Source organism: Panthera pardus, unplaced genomic scaffold, assembly GCF_024362965.1.
Source record: "Panthera pardus isolate Hobbes unplaced genomic scaffold, ASM2436296v1 HiC_scaffold_24, whole genome shotgun sequence".
Taxonomy (NCBI): Eukaryota; Metazoa; Chordata; class Mammalia; order Carnivora; family Felidae; genus Panthera; species Panthera pardus.
The window spans coordinates 73,865,274-73,888,080 of NW_026526810.1; the positions used below are offsets into that span (position 1 = coordinate 73,865,274).

At 36.5% G+C, this 22,807-nt stretch overlaps 1 protein-coding gene across 5 annotated transcripts in view; it reads left to right on the forward strand.

The window, feature by feature from the left end:
- The window catches only part of NUBPL (NUBP iron-sulfur cluster assembly factor, mitochondrial), a 228,131-nt gene extending 210,937 nt beyond the window's left edge, over positions 1–17,194 (forward strand). For all 5 annotated transcript variants that reach the window (XM_019428089.2, XM_019428090.2, XM_019428091.2 and 2 more), the window contains 3 exons: positions 4,710–4,830; positions 8,037–8,119; positions 15,396–17,194. In XM_019428089.2, coding sequence (XP_019283634.1) covers positions 4,710–4,830; positions 8,037–8,119; positions 15,396–15,458 — 267 coding nt within the window. In that variant the 3' untranslated portion in view covers positions 15,459–17,194. The remainder of the gene's footprint in view (positions 1–4,709; positions 4,831–8,036; positions 8,120–15,395) is intronic.
- The last annotated feature ends 5,613 nt before the right edge of the window (positions 17,195–22,807 follow it).

The following is a 22,807-nucleotide window of genomic DNA, read 5'->3' on the forward strand; positions in this document are numbered from 1 at the left end:
ATGATCTCTCGGTTTGTGAGTTCAAGCCCCGCGACAGGCTCCGTGCTGAAAGCTCAGAGCCTGGAACCTGCTTCAGATTCTGTATCTCCCTGTCTCTCGGCCCCTCCCATGCTCACACTGTCTCTCTCTGTCTCTCAATAATAAATGTTTAAAAAAAATTAAAAAAAAAACAAAGGAATTATATTTTAAAATACTAGGAATACTTACAATTCAATGAAAAACAACAACAACACATGATCAATAGAAAAAAAAAAAGACAAGAATCCTGAACAGACATTTCACAGAGGAGAATATACAATGACCATTAAACATGTAAAAATGTGCTCGGGGTGCCTAGATGGCTCAGTCGGTTAAGTGTTCGACTTTGGCTTGGTTCATGATCTCGCAGTTCGTGCCCTGTGTCAGGCTCTGCGCTGACAGCTCAGAGCCTGGAGCCTGCTTTGGATTCTGTGTCTCCCTCTTTCTCTGCCTTCCCCTGTTCATGCTCTGTCTCTCTCTCTCTCTCTCTCTCTCTCTCTCTCTCTCTCTCAAAAATAAATAAACATTAGAAAATTCTTAAAAAATATGCTCAACTTCATTAATAATTATGGCAACACAAATTAAAGCCACAGTGCAAAGGAGAGCTGGGCACAGCATCAGGAAGAAAGAGAGCAAACTGGAATACACGTACACTCCTGCATCTTTCTTTCACCAGCTCTAACCAAAGGAAAGTAGAGTGTGATGCCTAAGGCTTCACTGCCACCTCCGGGTTTTCATTCCACTTTCAGGGAACTTTAACCAGGAGCCATATATATGAAGGAAGATTCTAGGAAATATAGTTCCTATTATAAACACATTGACAGTTTGAACAGTCCAGCACAATGGACTCACCATACTTGCTAAAATAAAGAAGACTGATGATACCATATGTTGGTGAAGCTGTGTCACACCTGGAATTCTCATACATTACTGGGAGGAGTGTAAATTGGTAGAACTTTATTGGAAAACCTGGCATTTTTTGCTGAAGTTAAACATGCGTAACCTAAATACTTAGCAAAAAAAAGAAAAAAAGGGGGAGACATGTATAAAAACATTCATGGAAGCATTATTTATAATAGTTTCCCCAAAGTGGAACCCAAATTATAACACCATAAATTAGTTTTGCCTGTTTGCAAACTTTATGTAAATGGAAGAATAAGTATATACTTTCATGTTGCTTATTTCGCTTAAACTTCATTACCATGTTGCATTCCATTGTGTGACTGTGCCACAATTTATTTGTCCATTTTACTGTTGATGGCCATTTGGTCATTTTCTATCTGGGAATAATTAGTGTTATTTGTGAATACTTTTGTACATGTGTTTTGTTGAATGTTAAGTTCACATTCCTGTTAATGTATAACTGAGAGCAGAATTACTATGCCATAGTGGAAACTAAACATATATCAATTATTTAGATTAACTGCCAGTTTTCCAAAATGGTCGTACCCGTTTACACTCAGGTGAAACTATGAGTTTTACTTGCTCTCCGTCCTCATGGAGATTTGGTGTTGGTGGTTGTTACAGTCATATAGACATTCATCTATTCTAATCAGGTCTTAAAGCTTATATGCATGATATCTCATTGTGGTCCTAATTTGCATTTCTCTGATGATTAGTGAAGTTGAACCCTTTTTTCTCACATTTGTTGGTCTTTGCATATCCTCTTTTATGGAGTGCTGGTTAAGCCTTGCCCATTTTTTAATTTCTGACTTTTTCTTATTGATTTGTGGAGTTCTTTATATATTCCAGATAAAAGCCCTGTGTCATGGATGTGTATTATAAATACCACCTCCTGCTTTATACTTTGCCTTTGCACTCTCTCTTGTGTCTTCCAATTTAGTTATTAATTTTAATGACCACTTTAACAAAATGACTTTTTATTTATGTTTAGTGCTTTGTGTCCTGCTAGAAAAATCTCACACTACTCACACCATTCCTCAACCATGCTGGCTTTTCAATTCCTTGAAGGAGACTTCTCCCTACTTGTATCTTGAGAGTTTTTCCTCCTTTTTATTCTTTAACTTCTGCGTCACATATTTCCTCAAGAAACTCCTCTGTGACTCCCAGGGTATGTTGTCCTCTGTGTTCTACACTCTCATAATACACTGTACTTGCTTCCAGAGAATCTCTTCCAGTTTTTAAGTGGATTTTTGCAATATTTGTTTAGTCTGTTTCTCTATCCAGGAGTGTGAGGATCAAGTCTGTTTTGTTCACCACTGAATGCTACCCCTTTCGCTTAGCCCGGTAACTGGCATATAATAGGAGCCCATTAAATATTGAGTTTGCTTATAGTTTTATGTTTGTGACATTTTGTGGTCTTTATAGAGAACATGTCTGAGGCATAGAGAACAGTAACAAGATACTTATACGTTAATCATATACATTGAAAATACTTGCTCCATCCCTTTCTGTTTTGGGGAGTCTAAGAGATTGTGGAGTAGGGATGCTTTTTCCATTCTCTCTGAATTACAGTATACCCTCACCTAGGTGTTCACATTATTTGTTTTTCCTTTCCCATTTCTTTTCTTTTCTTTCTTTCTTTTTTTTTTTTTTTTTTTTTTTTTTACGTTTATGTATTTATTTTGAGAGAGATTGAGAGACAGCAGAGAAGGGGCATAGAGGGCGACAGAGAATCCTGACCCAGCTCTGCAGTGTCAGCATGGAGCCCACTGTGGGACTCCAAGTCACAAACTCTGAGGTCATGACGTGAGCCGAAATCAAGAGTCAGATGCTTAACCAACTGAGCCACCCAGGCACTGCCCTCCCATTTCTTGAGTGATATATTTATGTTCAAGTTGAAAGCTCTACAGTGAGGGGACTATATCACATTTAATATAAATGGCAGTAAAACTGCCCAAGCAATGGGTGTATTATATAGACATAGTGAATAAAGAAATAAGGTGTGTGATATTAGCGGTGTTTTCTTCTGGCTTTTTGGAGATGGTATTGAATTACCGAAGTACAGTGTGATTTATTTTTTATAATACTTTGCATCAGCAAAATGGCATCTATTCGATGCTTAGAAAATGCTTAGCTACGAATGTATGTCCCTCACAATTTGTCTTCATTTGCATGTGTTCTGAAAAACTTTAGTCTTTTCTGTTTCTCTTTTCAGAGAGAAGAATAAATTTGATCACCTTATCTGTATGTTTCATTGTAGACTATCACTGCTATCCTTCATTTAAAATGCACATGTTCTAATAGAGATACCTCCTGTAATGATGATCTTTTTGGTGGAATTGATAGGATGATATAGACATGTTATCTCTAAGCCTCTGATAATTGTGTTTCCTTATTTTTATTTTAGAAGCGATGCACTGCTTTAATTTCCATTAATGAGAAAATGGGATTGGGGCACCTGGGTGGCTCAGTCACTTAAGCATTCAACTCTTGATTTTGGCTCAGGTCATGATCTCGTGGTCATGGGATCAAGCCCTGCATCGGGCTCCATGCTAAGTGGGGAGCCTGCTTGGGATTTATCTCTTTCTCTCCCTCCCTCTCCCCCTTCCGTCTCTCCCCCTAAATAAATAAATAAATAAATAAATAAATAAATAAATACTAAATGTGGAGCCTGCGTGGGATTTCTCTGTCTCTCCCCATCTCTGTCTCTCTCTCAATAAATAAATAAACAAATATTTTTTAAAAAGAGTGGGATTAAAAGAAATATGAATAAGGATTATATTTGCAGAACCTGTCTATTTAACAAATGTTTATAAAGTATCTCTTTTATGCCAGAAGTTAGGAAATTCAGAAAGAGATGGACACTTTCTGTAAGACTTTAAATTTTTATTTCAAATAATAACATTCTGATAAGAGCCAAGAGTTTTTTGCTAGAAGTGTCCTTTTTTTCAGTTATGGAATGAGGATGATAAAATACTCATCTCATAAAGTTTTTGAGATGAGTAAATAAGATAGTTCATCTAAACCATTTACCCCCAGTGCCTGGTATATAATAAGCACTCAGTACTTGTTAGGTGTTATTTACTATGACGCTTTGTTCACAATAACCTCTTAATTATTTATTTTCCTGTGTTTCTGCTTAGTTTTTCTGTATTGCTATCAGGGCTAAATTTCTAAAAAATGGGTCTGATTTTGTAACATTACCTCGATCATCTTTCAACTTGAAAAACCCTTTGTTGGGCCATCTTTCCAACTTGAAAAACCTTTTGTGGTTTTCTGTTGTCTCAAGAAGAAAGTCTGAAACACGTGAATGGCATCTAGCATGTTAACCATCTGACCTTCACCTCCCTTTACCAAGCCAGCTTCTGCCTTTGCCCCCCCTTAGCTTGTAGCCCAAATAGGCCATTTGTGGCTACATTCCCCTGACTTGGCTTGTGTTCTTCTTTCCACATAGAATTCCTGCTGTAGGCCTCAACCCTTATTCTCATCCTTAACCTGAAGAAACAATTCCAAGCAATGTGGGCAGCTCAGAGATACCTCTTATTCTTCCCAGACAGAATTTTTTGATCCCTGTTATTTTTATCTCTTTAACATTTATCACATTATTAAAGTTAATTACATGTGTCTTGCTCTCTCACTAGCGTGTGAGTTCCCTTTAGAGCAGAAACAATAACTTATTCATCATTGTATCACTAGAACCCAGTGGGCACTCAGTAAAAACTTGTTGAAATAATGGATTGAGGTTTGGTTTAACTTTGTTTTGATTTCAGTGGTTTTTGTTATTCTAGGTTCTGGGCCTTGTCCAAAATATGAGTGTTTTCCAGTGTCCAAAATGTAAACATAAAACTCATATTTTTGGTGCTGATGGTGCCAGAAGACTAGCACGGACCCTTGATCTTGATGTTCTAGGTAAGACCATAGGATATTCTTTTGCAGAGGAAATGGCAGAAGGGGAGGTGTGGATAAGATGATGATGAAGAGTGTCTCAGAAAATGATGAATTGTCTTCAGTTTTGTGTTTTAAATTAAGTATAAGGAGTCGTATGTGTTCGTTAACCTTTCTTTGGCTTTATATATTTCGTTAGTGGGAGGCTTTTTGAAGAGGAGGTTTGTTCTGCCAATTATCACTTTTACCATAAGCAAGAACTGCCTATAATTGAGTTTGAGAAGAGTTTTGTGGTCTGAGTTTTATAATTTGAAGTCCTTATTTTAAATAATGGTCATCACTTTGTTTGCTAAGCTGAGAACATATCTCTCAGTATAAACAGATAGGCATATGAAAATACCTGGTCAGTGTGTTGTAGCAACCTTTGAAAGTGTCAGTTCTTGGTGCATATGAAAAAATGCCTTTCTGATAAGTTCTGAATTTATCAGTCCTTTTGCTCTAGAAAGATAATATTTTCTGTTTTCTGTAATCTTTTTATAATGTGTTTGCCATGTCTGTGAAATATAGTACCTGAAATTTACATTGTACATACCATTCACATTACTGAATTGAAGGATTAATTAGTGTTATGAGAAGTGAACTCATGTGTTAAGTGAGCAAAACACAGATTTTAGATAAAACATGATTTTTGGAAAATCTACAAGCAACTTAATGGACATTTTATGAAACATGTGTTGATAATTTTCGTTATGAATGAGTTTCTGTTCTGGGCAAAGGCAGATGTTAGATGCTGAATAAGGAAGGAATAGAGTGAATTATTAGTTTTAGGAAGTTAACAATTAAGATCCCTTAGAGATCAAGGAATTTCACAACATTGTTTATTATAATTAAACTTCTAAAAGTTGATGTTAAATGTGTTATTGTTATTATGCATTTGTACTGTAGCAGCCACCACAGTACCAGGTGAATACTAATGTTATATTATGATACGTTGCTTTAATTATAGCCACTAATTATACTCTGCAACTGTTTTTTATTTGACTAACCTAGAAAGTTCAATTTCCCAAATCTGCATAATAACAACAGATTGACATACACTTATGTAATAAAGTAAATGTGTAATTATAATGGCGCTATTGAATTATGCTGACAACATTATAATTCCCTGATTTATAAATGGGTGGTATGATATACGATATTGTAAATCATTTATTTAGAATTTGAAATATATCTCTTAGAGAAGCAATCACACTAAGTTACATTTTACCCAAGAGCTCACAAATGTGTAGTTACCCTGAGAATGTGTCAGAAATACTGATTACTGATCACGAAAAATGGATAGTGTTTATAGATGGCTGTATCTAACAGTGTTATGGGAAAACTAATTTGGAATCCCAACTCAGGACACATCTCTTCCTTTTAATGCAGTCATGGGGCCCAGTGAGACTTCCATGATCTGGAGCAGGGGCTTCAATAACAAAGAGGTTGTAGTCAGGAAAAAGGAACTGAAGTCAGGGAAAGACCTCTCCCAGCTATGGCCTCCTGGCTGGTTGAACTTCCCGGGGGCCCTAATATCTCCTTTACTGACTCCCGGGCTGCCTCTTAATTTATTTTCATCCATTGGGCTGCACTAAATAATTATTTGGGAAAATGGCTCTCAGAACTTTCTCTGTAACAGTTGTGTCTCTGAAATATGCCCTTGCTTCTTTCAGACCTAGCCCCTTAAAGGTGCGTTTCAAGGCCAGACTGCATTTTACCCACTCTCCATACCATTACTCCTTTTTCTCCTCCTTTGTTATGCAACTGTTAGCCCATTACCACTCTCACTATGGTGTGCCACCTATTTTCTTAAAAGGTTTTCCTCTTTCTTGATCAACTCTTCTGTGCTTATAGATAGGATTATGAGTCCCTGAAAGTCAGAAACTATATTGATAGGTGCCTATATAAAGGAGAAGGTTGTGCCTTTTTTCTTCCATTATTGCAGTAGAAATGAAAACATTCAGGTTTCCTTACTATAATGGCATAAATCAAGAGAAAAAACTTTATGGGTTTCTAAGAATTTTATATAACATATTTTCCCCTACCCCTGTGACAGTTTCTTACAGGCTTAAGTTGATCTATAGAATAGACATCAAATTTAAATGACTACTGAAATATTCATGTATTTTGTCATTTGGCTATTGAACATTTAGGAAAGATTTAAAGAGTTGATTAAAATCCCCAAATTTGCTGACAAGAGGAGCATGAATTACCCGTTCCTCTATGCACTTCATAATATAAATTATAATAGGTTTGTAATTTTGTAACATATACTTCTGCTTTATTTAAGTAGCCTGGCATAGTGCTGAATGCCTTATTTTGCATAAACATGCTCACATACACACAGGTTTCAGTAACCTTTGCATGGATTTGGAATTGTTCTAAGAATGCTCAGTACCATGATGAGTCAACTCTTCTACTTAAGACTCCATTTACAGCATTTTAAGTCTCAGCCTTTTGAAAGGCTTCATTTGTGAAGGTATGGTGGAGTCAACTGGACTATGGATCAGAGCATTTTCGCCCTAAATTCTACCACCTAATAGTAACATATCCTCAGGAGAGACACACAATCTTTCTGACAAGTCTCTGTAGTAGAGGTCTTATATACTTGCTGAGATCTCATCAAGCTCACAAGTTATATATAACGCTATATAGATTAATACATAAAGAAAAGTAGTTTGATATGATAAAGAGGCAGGTCACGGAGATAACAGATCTGGCTTACTTTCAGGCAGTTCTCTTAGCTCACTCATCTGCCAACCTCAGGAAGATAATTTATTCTTTTTTGGGGCTTTGTCTCCCCATCTTTCCCTCTTCATTTTCCTCTTGTTATTTAGTACAATGTGTCTATATCAGAAATTACAGGGAGAAATAATTTTACAAATGTCTTCTAAGCCATTTCTTGCTGGAAGACCCACAGCAAAGAATAAATCAGAGTCCTTATCCCTTGATTGGCTACCATATAGCTTTCATATACTCATATACAATGTCTGAACTACCCTCAAATGGAATATGTTGCCCCTAATTTTCATTTGAAATTCCTTTTTTAGAGATTTAGCAATATGAGGATAGTCATAATTCAAGTTGACTTGAATAAAAATTTTGTTTTTTTTCTGAAGTTCACATAGTGAAATTCCAAATGCCTGTATAAACTTTTATAGTGCTAATGGATGTCTGGTGGGCTCTTTTAGGGGACATTCCCTTACATCTTAATATAAGGGAAACTTCAGATACAGGCCAGCCGATTGTGTTTTCACAGCCTGAAAGTGATGAGGTAAGTGATGTTCTTAAATATGTATTTTAGTATCTTTTTACAGGATATATACTTTTTGATATTTAGGAAGAAAGTTGGGAAGATCAAGTTTATCTATTTGCAGTCCATATATTAAATATTAGTTAACTTATTCAAAGCATCTTTAAATAACTATATTATATGGTAAGCATACAATTGCTGGCTCTGAATTATTAGCTGAACAGGTTCACTTACAAAGCCATCACCTGGGGTGCCTGCATGGCTCAGTTGGTTAAGCATCTGACTGTGGCTCAGGTCATGATCTCATGCTTCCTGAGTTTGAGCCCTGCATCAGACTCTCTCCTGTCAGTACGGAGCCTGCTTGACATTCTCTGTCCTCTCTCTCTCTCTCTCTCTCTCTCTCTCTCTCTCTCTCTCTTTCTCTCTCTCTCAAAAATAAATAAAACATTAAAAAAAGTTTTTTAATTAAATAAAAAAAAAGAGCCATTACCCTACTAGTTTTCTTATGAAGAACACTAACAATGAGCATTTGTAAAATTCTTATCCTGCTGCCTAGCAGTATCTAACTGCCCAAGATTATTGTATTTGTATTAAGTTGTATAAGTTCAGCTCATTGTTTTGAGAAGGGAACATAATGTAAGGAAATACTAAGTTGGACATAGGGAAATTGTTATACTGCATTAGAGATGGGATTTTCATTGCCTTTATTTTTAATAAATATGATTGGGGAGATGAGATGGAAAACTAGTTATGTTTCATTAGCCAGCATCATTGGAGATACAGTTGATAGGTTTTCAAGATTGCTGAAGCTTTATGACTTTAAGAATAAAATGTTTTATTTTATTCTCTTTGTTAGATGGAAATACAATCAATCATATGTATCTCTTCTGTCCTAAGTAGCACTTGTTGTGTAAGCTAGAAGCTGACCTATCACCTGGTGCATCAGTTTTGATGTAGTTTTTGTATTCCTTTGCTGAAAAGCCCCAGTCAGTCTTCTAATAGCTATTCTTTTTTTGTTTTTCCCTTAGCTAACGGGTATAGCTTTATAGTACTGTTCTTTTGACTATCTATAACTACTACTCCTTTCATTCCTGGCTTTCTCCAATCTTATGCGAACTAGAAAATAAAAGAGATGAGCTTGGTTAGAACCGTGAATGAAGTAAGAACTGTAAATAATTCGACAGTCAGGAATGTTGGATATGTAAAGTACATTGATTTTGAGTTCTTTCTCTCAGCGGCCCAAGGTCCTTTCCATTTCTTAAGAGTCAGTATCTATGGTATAGGTGATTGAGTTGCTGGGGATAAGATCTCTGAGGAAATAGAGTGTAGTGTATTGCACTTATCATTGTTTTTCTATTTTCCTGCCTTTTAGGTGGTAAATGTAAAATTTCTTTTTCAGTCTTTTCTTAAAAATCTTTCAGAGAAGCAAAAACCATAACCTTTTATTACTCTCATAATTAAAGTCTGCCAACCCAACTATCATAGGTGTACTTTACGCAGAATGAAAGTTGTATGAAAATTGAGTTTAATTATACACTTTTAAATGCCTCCCAAGAACAAACTAAAGACATTCTAAGGTGATTTCTTATGACTAAGAATAATTACTTACTACATTATATCAATTACAAATTTAGATTTAAAAAAATTTTTCTTAATGTTTATTTTTGAGAGAGAGCACAAGCAGTGGGGGGTGGGGGGGTGGGAGGGGGAGCAGAGAGAGACAGAGACACAGAATCTGAAGCAGGCTACAGGCTCCATGCTGTCAGCACAGAGCCCGACACGGGGCTCAAACTCACGAACTGCGAGATCATGGCCTGAGCCGAAGTCAGATCATGACTGACTGAGCCACCCAGGCATCCCACAAGTTTAAACTTTTTAATATTTTCTCCACCTATCCATTATTGCTGTTTTCTTTGAGATTGCTCAAAAGCGAGGAACCTTTCAAGCAAGTTAAAGGAATGTAATGCAAAAGAAAACATAAAGCAGCCATCAAAAGATAATATGATTTAAAACTCTAAACAGCAGTGTTTATGTAGTTTTCTGGAGTTGTTTTTTTTTTAAATCTCATTTACATTGTCATAAACGTTAGACCTATTGTTTTACTGTTACTGCCTGACATTTATGAGAATGAGAACAGCCTAAGCCTTTGTGGTTTGTGCTAGATTTGATTTGGTGAGGTCTTGGCAAAAGCAGTGAGAATTTCACATACCAGGCTTTCAACCTTAAATATTGAAGATTTCTGAGCAATTTTAGGATTTAGACATGGCCATGAAAAGGAAAAAAAGAAATTAGTGCCTTGTATTTATTCTGTTTCCATGGAAATTATTACACTCATTATTATGAAGCATCCTCCTAATAGTAGCCTTACAGTGTACCAAACATTGTCAGACATTTTGGTTACATAATTTCTATGCTTACAACTTAATACAATATATAAATAGTCCCCATTTTGCAGATAAGGAAACTGAGATTTAAGGAATTTAAATAGTTTTCCCAAGGTTTCAGAACTAATAAGTGATAAAACATGATTAACAGACAAGTCTTTTCCCTGCAACTCAATAGTTCCATTTTATCATATACCTTTCGGGTCCTATACTAATAGCTATTATTTCTTTAATTTGTTTTAAGAGAGTACAGTACTTATGTGCATTAAATACATTATCTTATTTGCTACTTCACTCTCCCAGTAACATCTAACGTTCACAGGAAGTGAATACCTAAGTGATACTGATCAACTTAAAATATGATTTGTACTGAATTTAAGGCACTATCAGACAGCTGGCAGGAGTTAGAGTACCAACTAAAAAGTACCAACAAGCTGCTACCTCCTCAGTCATTAGGCAAAACCTTCTGAAATGAGCACTACTGAGGAAAGGAGAATAGTTGACTCTCCAAATATAAGTAGCATGAAATAGCCAGAGAAAGCCATAGAGGAATGGAGAGGAAGTGGACACTTAGGATTCAGAACTCTTACGTTCAATAGCATTGCCTCTTGTTTGTGTGATTATATTGATTAATTCAACTCTATCTACTTTTTGCCTTTCCTTGCGTCCAGGAAACAAGTAATGGACGCATAAAGGACTGATATTTTGTGCTTTCATCCTTTTTATCAAGTAAAAATCTTAATATTGACATACAGAAAGGTGTGCTGTAAGGTATTCCTGATAAAGTCTTTCAAAGTGGAAACTATTATCTTATAATTTCTAATTTACTATAACCTTATAATTTTAATAGGATTATGTATGATAAATTAGGACTTCAGATCCTTAAAAACAAAAACAAAGGAAAAAAGTTCCCTGTAAAACTTATTGCACTTTGTTTGCCATCCATTTCCTTTAACTTGTTAATGATAGAGCAAACAGCATCTAGCTATATTATCTGTTAATGATAGAGCAAACAGCATCTAGCTATATTATCTGTGTTTGTAGATGCCTCAATAAAAGATCTCGAATAGAAGTGTTATTTTATGTATAACTGAGGTGATAAGAAAAGAGAATATTAATAGTTTGAGAAATCAGAATCATATTTTTTAATATATGATATGTGTATATTGCCTTTTTGCTAGTGATGGTTAAACAAAAGGCAGGGATTTAGTTTGCTTGTTCCTCAGTTAGGAAAAGTACCCACAAGTACATGTTCATATGAGCTCTTCAATGAGATTGTAAATTACTTGAGGACATAATAGTAATAATTGCAGCCACTAATATTTATTTCATTCTTTTGTGCCAGCACTTCACATACCTTATTCTTACTTAATATTCCCCAAACCCTTTGAGATAGCTGCTGTTGTTATTTTTTTTAAATTTTTTAAAATGTTTATTTATTTTTGAGAGAGAGAGAAAGAGAGCTGAGTACAAGTGGGGGAGGGGCACAGAGAGAGGGGGACCGAGGATCCAAAGCAGGCTCTGAGCTGACAGCACAGAGCCCGATGCGGGGCTCAGACCCACAAACGGTGAGATCATGACCTGAGCCGAAATCGGATGCTTAACTCACTGAGCCACCCAGGCGCCCTAGTTGCTGTTGTTTTAGATATTTTGGAGATGTGGAAACTGAGCCTTAGAAGAGTTAAGTAACTTGCCCAAGGCCTCATAGCTAATAAGTGATGGAGCTAAGATTTTAACTCAGGCCTGTCTAACTGCAGAGGCTCCAGGTCTTCACAAGTGAGCTATTCTGCCTTCCTTTTGTATCATTACATCCCACAGATTTCCCAAAACAGTGACTCGCACATGATAAGAACCAGAAATTATTTGTTGAAATGATATAGCACTGGCTGAAAAAATTCAAATTCAACAGTTTTGTAGAAGTTGAAACTGTTAAACTAAGCACTTTTAGAGATTTCTCAGCAAATGACAACCTAACCATTACTTTGAGTGTGATATATTGAAAGTTTAAGCTTGGAGATAGTCCATTAAAAAGCAAAGGTTAAATGTAGCAAATTTGATTATTCTGGAATTGTTCAGTGTTTTGTGTAGTCTGATAGGTTTATGTCTCTAATTTAACATAAGTAAGAGTTTAAAGATGATAGAATGATGGCTTTCTCTCAGCTTGCCTTAGTGAACTCTAAATTGTCGTCACAGAAATATTAGGCCTAAATATTCAGAAAAGCTACTAGGAGATAAAAGGTATTTACAGAGATCCATGGGTGAAAATCAGCATACTAGATTTAAGAAAAATATTTCTTTACAAAGTACATGGCATTTCCATTTTTATTTTTTTTAACTTTTTTTTTTTAATGTTTATTAGTTTTGAGAGAGAGAGAGAGAGAGCAAGCAGGGGAGGGGCAGAGAGAGAGGGAGACACAGAATTGGAAGCAGCTCCAGGCTCTGAGCTGTCAGCACAGATCCCGATGCAGGGCTTAAACTCACAGACTGTGAGATCATGACCTGAGCTGAAGTCGGCCGCTTAACCAACTGAGCCACCAAGGAGCCCCCCTGGCATTTCCATTTTTAAACAAAACTTTTGTTTCTCTTAACTATAGCAGAGAGTGAAACCATTTTTAGATAAAGCATTATGACTAAAATTACTTGTACTTTGGATTTACTGTTTAATATGTAATGTAGTAGGGGAGCCTGGGTGGCTCAGTCGGTTGAGCATCCGACTTCAGCTCAGGTCATGATCTCACAGTTCATGGGTTTGAGCCCCGTGTTGGGCTCTTTGCTGACAGCCTGCTTCTGATTCTGTGTCTCCCTCTCTCTCTGCCCCTGCCCTGTTCACACTCTGTCTCTGTCTCTCAAAAAGTGAATAAACGTTAAAAAAAAGAAATATTTAATATGTAATGTAGTAGAAGGATCTAGGCTTTGGAGTTAGGTGGACCCAGGTTTGACACTTTCCAGCTTAGTGACTTTGTGACTGTTTCTTTATCCAAGTTGAGTTGATGATGCTTATTTTACATAAGTGTGATTACTTATGCAAAGTACTTGGTGTAGTAGGTACTTGATAAAAAAATTTAAGCCTTTATTCATATTTTGAGAACTATTTTTTTTTAACATTTATTTTTGATAGAGAGAGAGGTGGGGCTGAGAGAGAGGGGGACAGAGGATCCAAAACATGGTCCATGCTGATAGCAGAGAGCCTGACGCGGGGCTCAAACTCAAGAACTGTGAGATCATAACCTGAGCTGAAGTCAGACGCCTAAGTGACTGAGCCACCCAGGTGTCCCTCTCTTTTTTTTTTTTTTTTTTTTTAATTTAATGTATATTATTTTTGAGAGAGAGAGAAAGAGCGAGCAGGGAAGGGGCAGAGAGAGATGGAGACAAAGAATCCAAAGCAGGCCCTGGGCTGACAGCACAGCCCAATGCAAGGCTTGAACTCATGAACTATAAGACCATGACCTTATTTGAAGTTGCATGCTTAACTGACTCAGCCACTCAGGCGCCCCAAGAACTTCTCTTTTTAAAAAAATGGACTCTTAAGTGAGATTTTAATACTTTTCTGATAAAATAAAGCATAAGTCAGCTGTTAGGGCTCAAGCATAGTTTTCAAAAATGAAAATGTGTCACACTTAAAACACTTCTGTAAGTCAGGGTAAACAGACCTCAAACAGTTCTTTTACCATGCAGAGTCAGAGAGCAGTCAGGTTAGGTTCAAAGACCAGCTCATCTGGTATTAGCTATAATGCTTCAGGCGAGAAAGACTGTTCACCTTTCTGGGTCTAGGTTTCCTTATCTATAAAGTAGGGTTAGTGACAGAATTTATCCCTTAAAGTAGCTGCCAGCTTAAATGAAACATTACTTGGTAAATACTAAGTACTCAAGTAAATTTTAGCTATTATCAACCATAGTATTGTAGTGGTGGTATATTCATAAATCTAAGTATATAAACATATAAATTAATGGTTTTAGAAGACCTTACTATTGTGTCTTACAGTTACTTTTTATAGATAAGATAGGAGAAATAAATAACATTTGCGTTGCAATTATTCAGAGCTTAAAAACATTTTTGTAAGGTTTATTTTTGAGAGAGACAGAGCACGAGCCGGGGAGGGGCAGAGAGAGACACACACACACAGAATCTGAAACAGGCTCCAGGCTCTGAACTGTCAGCACAGAGCTGGATGTGGGGCTCAAACTCTAGGTGAGATCATGACCTGATCCACCCAGGTACCCCTAATTATTCAAAACTTTTAAAATGCACATGTCATGACCATTGTTCTGACGGGACCATGTAGGCATTGGGATAGTTTGTGACTAACACAGTGACCCACAGTGGCTTAGGAGTTGCTCTTAGTATTTGGCTGCTCTGGGGATCCCAAAGATGAAGAGTGTAACAACCTAACCCAGGAATTCTTGCCTGGTACCCAAATTTCACCAGGTGAAGGAGCCTAAGGTGCTCATTGCTGGTATTGGATGCCATTCTCAGAGAGAATAGAAAATGCTCCATAGGGTGGTAATAAACAGTCCTATTTGAAATGACTAACAGCTCTTATGCCAAAGAAGTTTGGGCAGCATCTAACTCACGATATCAATTTGTCACAAGAAGAAGATACAATTTTTCTACAACTGGACTAGGTTGCTAGTTTGATGACATGGGAATTAGAGTTTGAAAACAGTAACTGCTGGTATTAAATATTGTTTTCAGAAAGTCACCTTCTAAGTAGCTGCCCCCTAAAAATGCTAAAACCCTCTCTTCCCTGCCCCCACCTGCAGTGTACATGACACCATCTTCTCACTGCTGAACTTCCTCAGCTCACTCAGCCTTTTGACTATTAAATTCAGCACGCAGCTATGGCCAACAGTTCATGAGTCATTTGATGTCTGCTGGGGAGAAATGTAGAACAAATGAGTCTGTTCTTTTCCAGGCCAAAGCTTACCTGAGGATTGCCGCAGAAGTGGTAAAAAGATTGCCACCACCTCTAAAGTGAATTCCCCAAGTGTTCTGGAAATTTGCCTGGTGTTTAACAATAAGAAGACCTTTGGAAATCAGCAGTGTGGAGATGCAACCTACAGGAATAATAGAATCATGGTTATTTTCTTTTATTTCTAAGGAAATAATGTCTTATTTTCAGATTTGATTTGCTAAGCAATGACTCACAAGTAAAATTTTGATATATCAATGGTAACTGCTACATTTAGGAATTTTTTTTTTTTTTTGAGTGCTGATGTGTACCAACTGCACAGAACTGCATTTTTTTAAATGAACTACCCCTTGGGGAATCATGAGTTTATATTATAAGCTCAACCTTCAATTCAGGAGAGTTAAAACTGTATTCTTTTTGTGGGACTATGGAGTTAGTCATTTAAAGGACTTATTAACTGCGTACTAAGTGTGATAACTCCATCAGTCAGTTTGGTCTGAGTTTCAATCTTGTCTTGGACAGTCTTGGACACGTTCTTAATGTAAAATAACTTCTGCTTCATCTGGACCAGGCTCTACCCTAAACTTACTGAATATAATCTGCAGGGGTGGGGCCTGGACATGTATATTTTTAACAAGATCACAATGATTTTGATGATTCTGGTTATGATGGCAATAGTTATAATAATAGGCAACATCTATCAGGTGTTTCCTTGTGTCCATAGAGTTAATCTTGCATTCGTATGAGTGGGGTACTGTTGTTACCTTCATTCTATAGATGAGAAAACTGAGATATGGGAGTGTTAAGTGTTTTGCCGAAGGTTTCTGTTCTAGCAAGTGATAGAGCTGGAATTTGAACTTGGACAGTGGGATACTGGATCCTCCCTTTTTTATACCAAAGAACATTTGTTTATTTCAAAAGAGAAATACGGTATTCAGCATTTCCTCCAACTTACTTGACCATGAAGGCCTTATCCTATCCCTTTTAGGAGCATTTCATGGAGTTTGTGTTTCAAATGATACACTTTGAAAAGCATATATCTTATCTAGTTGAGGCTCAAAGATATTTGGGGGAGCTTTCCAAGGTCAGGAAGCAAAATAGTTATAAAGCTGCAAGTACTGATAAGAATCATTAGTTGACCCTCAGTTACAAAGAAGTGGTCTATGACTTTTGGCAGATACCTTGACATCTTCTGCTTTGTAGTTAAACGGGTAGAAAATTAGAGAGTCACATGTTGTTATAAACATGTTTTCACACACTTGTATTCACATAAAAAACTGTTCATGGCAATTTTATTTGTAGTCGCCAAAAACAACACAGAGCTTTTCAGTGGGCAGATGGTTAAACAAAATGTGATCTATCCAACCACGGAATACTACTCGCCAATGAAAAAGAACAAACTATGGATACCTGCAACAACCTGGATGAATTCTAGACCATTATGCTGAATGAGAGAGCCAATCCCAAAAGGTTTTATACCATATGGTTCCATTTATGGAGCATTCTTGAAATGACAAAATGATAGAAATGGAGAACAAATTAGTGGTTTCTGGAATTTAAGGGGAAAGGGTTGCAAGGGAGAAAATTATGTGTGCCTCTCAATGGGCAACATAAGGAATCATCATGAGGATGGAAATGTTCTTTGTTATGACTGTGTCAATACCAATATCTTGGGGGATATTGTACTATAGTTTTGCAAGATGTTACTGTTAGAGGAAATTGGGTAACAGGACACAATGGAATCTCTGCACGTGAATCTACAATTACCTCAAAGTAAAAATAAAATTTTAATTAAATAAACACGTGTTGCTGTGTCTGAACTGAAATGTCTTGGGCCAAATTATCCATGCTAATTAAAATCATGAATAAAAGTATTTATGAACACACAGTAATCATTCTTCATCACTGTGAAAAGGAGGTAATGACTTTAAGCTGTAGATATATATTTGTGTTTTTATTGACTTTTAAGAGAAGGCTGATACAAATAATCATTGAATACTTCTAAATACCAAAAAGCAGACCTGAACCAGGCTTAACTTTACCTAGAGAAAGAATGATCTAAATAAGCTCCAGAGGCACTTAAAGTTGTATGCCAATTTAATACATCTCATAGAGAAATGGGAAAGATCATTTTATTCATAAATACATTACTTAGAAAAGAGCTACACATATAATCACCTGCTCTCTTCTCCTTTACCCTTGCTTACAAGTCTCTGCAGATATTTCCAGGCAAGCCACTAAAAAGATGGTGGTTGGAGTATATATGCAGGTTCATAAGTGGAAGAAGAGAAAGGAGCTGTAAGAGCAAGAATGAAACTTGTTCTAAAATTTAGCCTATGGCAGCCTCTGCTAAGCTTCAGAGCTGACTTTAAAGATAGACTGTCAAGCGAAGCTAGTCTGCCTGTTGTTAGGGGTGATATTTATTCCTGTTCTTCACATTTCCATAGAGCAGAGAGAATTTCCATTCCACTCTCCAGGAGGCGAAGGCAGGGTGCCCCACTCAGTCCATGCCAGGGAAGGAGGAGTGACACATCTTATGGGTAAATTTCTTCCTGTCTGCATTTCTTTGATTTCAACAAAATCCTGAGCTTTGTGAGGCAGGCTGCAGGGAAACCTGTCCATCTCTGCCTTGGACTTGGATCCATTTAATTTAGGTGTTGGGTATTTGGTAGCCCACTATGGTCACATATCCACTAGTACAGCTTTTTGTCATTAGTATAGCTAATATATATATATTTTTTATTTTTACCTGCATTTTGTGTCTCTCAGTTCCAAACAGGGGAAGAATCCCCCCACCATGCTCCAAAAAACATACAAATTTTCTTGAATCCTAGAAAATTAGAACCAAAGAGCATACTAGGGATCAGAAAGTTGCATCACTGCATTTGAAACACCTCTAGTAAACGGGGCGCCTACATGGCTCAGTCATTTAAGCGTCTAACTGTGGCTCAGGTCATGATCTCACGGCTCGTGAGTTCGAGTCCCACGTCAGGCTCTGTGCTGACAGCTCAGAGCCTGGAGCCTGCTTTGGATTCTATGTCTCCCTCTCTCTGCCCCTTCCCCACTCATGCTTTGTCTCTCTGTCTCTCAAAAATATGTAAACATTTAAAAAATTTAAAAAGTAATAAAATAATTTAAAAAATAGTAATCTGATTTAAAAAAAAAATGAAACACCTCTAATTAAAAAAAAAAAAAACAAAAAACCCAACAAGTTCACTAATGGCCAAAAACTTTCTGGAAGATATATGGGGAGGTTATAATGAAGTATACTAAATATATAGTAAAGCATGGAAGACAAAGTATATAGGCTAATTGTCTACAAAATGGACACCTATGTGACTACCAACCAAATGAAGAGGTAAATCACCACTAGCATCACAGAAACCTCAGTATTTTCTCTCATAATTACTACCCTCTCTGTCCCTTACAAAGTTAACCATCTACTGATATACCTAAGCTTATACCCTTAAATATTATAGTTTTACCTGTTTTTGAAATGTATATTAAATGGGATTATACAGTTTTTTGCTCTATATTAAATGCTTTTGCTGTGTATTGTTTCTGAGTTCCATATCTGCTATTGCATATAGCTGCTATTCATATTATTTGCTGTAGAATATTACATTGAATATACACATCTCTCCCATTCCACTGTAGATGGATATTTGGGTTGATCCCACTGTTTGACAGATTGTACCGTTATGAGCATTCGTGTACATATTTTCTTGGTGTTCTGTACTTAAATTTCTGTTGTATTATTTCTGGAAGTGGGATTGTAGTTTTTTAGTGGTATCTCATTATGGTTTTAACTTGCATTTCCTTGATTACAAATGAAATTGAGCACCTTTACCCATTGGCTGATTAGATTTCCTGTTTTGTATACTGCCCAGTCAAATCTCTTGCCTATTTTTCTATTGTATTAGAGTGTTTTATGAATTTCTGTCAGTTCTGTGTTGCAGATAGCTTTCCCACTCTGATTGGTCTTTCAGTCTTTTAATGGTGTGTTTTGATTAACCAAATGATCTTAATTTTAGCATATTCAAATTCATTATTTTCCTGTATGATTATTGATTTTTGTGCAATGCCTCAAGGTCATGAAGATATCCGGTATTAATTTCTAGATGTTCTAGCATTGTCTTGCTTTTACATTCTATAATTCATTTGGAATTGTTTTTTTGTTATTAGGTGAGGTAGGCATTAGGTTTCATTTTTTTCCTTGTAGTTATCTAATTGTCCACTGGGACTGTCTTTTTCCTTTGCTTTTCTGCAGTACCACCTTTGTTGTAAATTAATGTCTATGTTTCTATGGATCTGTTTCCGGGCTTTCTGTTCTGTCCCATTGGTTAGTTTGTCTGCCTTTACACCAATAACTCACTGTTTTGTTTCTTATCACCTTGTTCTTCAAGAATATCTTGGCAAATCTTGATTTTTTTTTCATTTTCATATAAATTTTAGGACCAGTGTGTAAAGTTCACAGCAACAAAAAATTGGAGAGTTTCAGTTTTGCTTAGGATGGAGAAGACTGGGAAAAGCATCATATCTGACTTAGAACAAGAAAAAACTGTATGATATACAAAATCATAACTTTTCTTAAACCCACTAGAGATCCTAAGTTACAGTGCAACCAAGTAGTATGAGATATATGAAAAGACAGACCTCTCCAAGGAGACACAGGATGCAAGCATACCTTTGGCAAAACACAGAAGAGATGTTAAGCTCCCTACAGACAGGTAAGAATAATCCAGTGAAAAACTCTAACAAATTGCTAAAAGCTGAGTGGGGGATAACAGGAGAATCTAGAACCCCTACAAGCTGTTCATTGAGGAGAGTGTGTACCCACTCCTAGGCTTTTCTCTATGGACCTGACTGTGTGCCTAAGAGAAGAATTGAGCATTGGGAAGGGGATTAGAGAAAACTTTCTTGAGTAGTACAGGGCTGGAGAAGGAGAGTAACTGCTGCTTGGAGAAAAACACAAAACCTTACCTGATTCTCCTTCCCTGTGGAACAAACACATTTAAGTCACTAGGGGAGGGTAGCAAACCTGTCCTCAGATGAAGACCCATTCTGACTGCAGGAGAGGACATAGAAAACCCTAATCATGATGGGGAACAGGAAGCCATCCCTACCCTAGCCATTAAAGGCATCCTATCACTCAGGGAGGGATAGGATCACTGAGAAAGCCCATTCACCAAGACTTGGGGATGTAGCACTTACTTAGAGCTAAGATTAGATTAGGACAACAGAGAATCCTCTGGTCCACAGCAAGCTAGCAAGCATTAAATATGAAACATTAGCAGTGTCCACTGGTGGAGGAGGGGGAAAGAATGTGAATAGAGAGGTCAAAAACTAAGAGTAGAGCAATCCATCTTTCAACTTAAGCACAAGGTAATACCAAAGAGGTTTGAAGCCAATGGTGTACTGAAGGTAACCATGACAACAATAAAACCTAAATAAGATGAACTGTTGACTAAATTAACTCAGATCTGTTCATTAAATTTCTAGTGAAATTAGAGTCCTGTGCATTTTCAGCCATAAATAACTATTTACCTCCATTTCTGTTGTTCTACACATGATGTTCAGTATTAAGTGTAAAAAATTATAAGACAACAGAACTAGAACAAATAATCCTAATTTAAAAAAAATTTTTAAATGTTTATTTTTGAGACAGCATGAGCGGGGAAAGGGCAGAGAGAGAGGGAGACACAGAATCCAAAGCAGGCTCCAGGCTCTGAGCTGTCAGCATAGAGCCTGATGCGGGTATCGAACCCACAAGCCACGAGATCATGACCTGAGCTGAAGTCGGTCACTTAACTGACTGAGCCACCAGGGTGCCCCAATAATCCTAAAATTCATATGGAACTACAAAAGACCGTAAATAGCCAAAGCAATCTTGAGAAAGAAGAACAAAGCTGGAGGTATCACATTTCCAGATTTCAAGACATACAACAAAGCTATAGTAATCAAAACAGTTTGATACTGGCACAAAAATAGACACATAGGTCAATGGAACAGGATAAAGAGCTCAGAAATAAATCCATACTTACATGGTCAATTAATCTATGATAAAAGAGGAAAGAATATAAATGGCAAAAACAAGATTTCCTTCAGTCAACTAATCTTTGACAAAGCAGGAAAGAACATTCAGTGGAAAAAAGACAATCTCTTCAACAATGTGTTGGGAAAACTGGACAGCAACATGCAGAAGAATGAAACTAGACTACTTTCTTACACCATACACGACAACAAACTCAAAATGGATGAAAGATCTAAATTTGAGACAGGAAACCATCATAATCCTGGAGGAGAACCTAGGCAGCAACCTCTTTGACCTCAGCCATAGCAACTTCTTACTAGACAACGTTGCCAGAAGCAAGGGAAACAAAAGCAAAAATGACCTATTGGGACTTCATCAAGATAGAAAGCTTCTGCACAGTGAAGGAAACAACCAACCAAACTAAAAGGCAACCTACAGAATGAGAGAAGGTATTTGCGAATGACATATCTGATAAAGGGTTAGTATCCAAAACCTATACAGAACTTCTCAAACTCAACACCCCCCAAAAATTCAAATAATCCAGTTAAGAAATGAGCAGAAGACATGAATAGACAGTTATCCAAAGAAGACATCCAGATGGCTAACAGACACATGAAAAGATGCTCAATATCAGGGAAATACAAGTCAAAACTACAGTGAGCTATCACCACACACCTGTCAGAATGACTAAAATTAACAACCCTGGAAACAATAGATGTTGGTGATGATGAGGAAACAGAGGCACACCAATGTTCATAACAGCATTATCAACAGTAGCCAAATTATGGAAAGAGCACAAATGCCTATATATATATATATATATATATACACACACACATATATATATACATATATATATATATATATACATATATATACATATATATATATATGTATATATATATGTGTGTGTGTATATATATATATATATATATATATATATAATTTAAAAAGTGAGACTTTCGTCATTTGTGACAACATGGATATAACTAGAAGGTGTTACGCTAAGTGAAATAAGTCAGAGAAAGACAAATACCATGTAATTTTACTTTCTGTGGAATCTGAAAAACAAATGAACAAACAAACAGAAACAGAGTCATACATACAAAGAACACATTAGTGATTTCCAGAGGAAAGTGGGGTGTGGGGATGGGCAAAATAGGTAAAAGTAAAAGGTACAAACTTCCAATTAATAAATAAATCACAGAGATGAAAAGTACAGCATAGAGAATATAGTCAATAATATTGTAATAATTTTGCATGGTGACTACACTTATGGTAAGCACTCAGTAATATATAGAATTATTGGATCACTATGTTGTACCCTAGAAACTAATATAACATTGTCAACTATACTTCAATAATTTTAAAATATTATTTT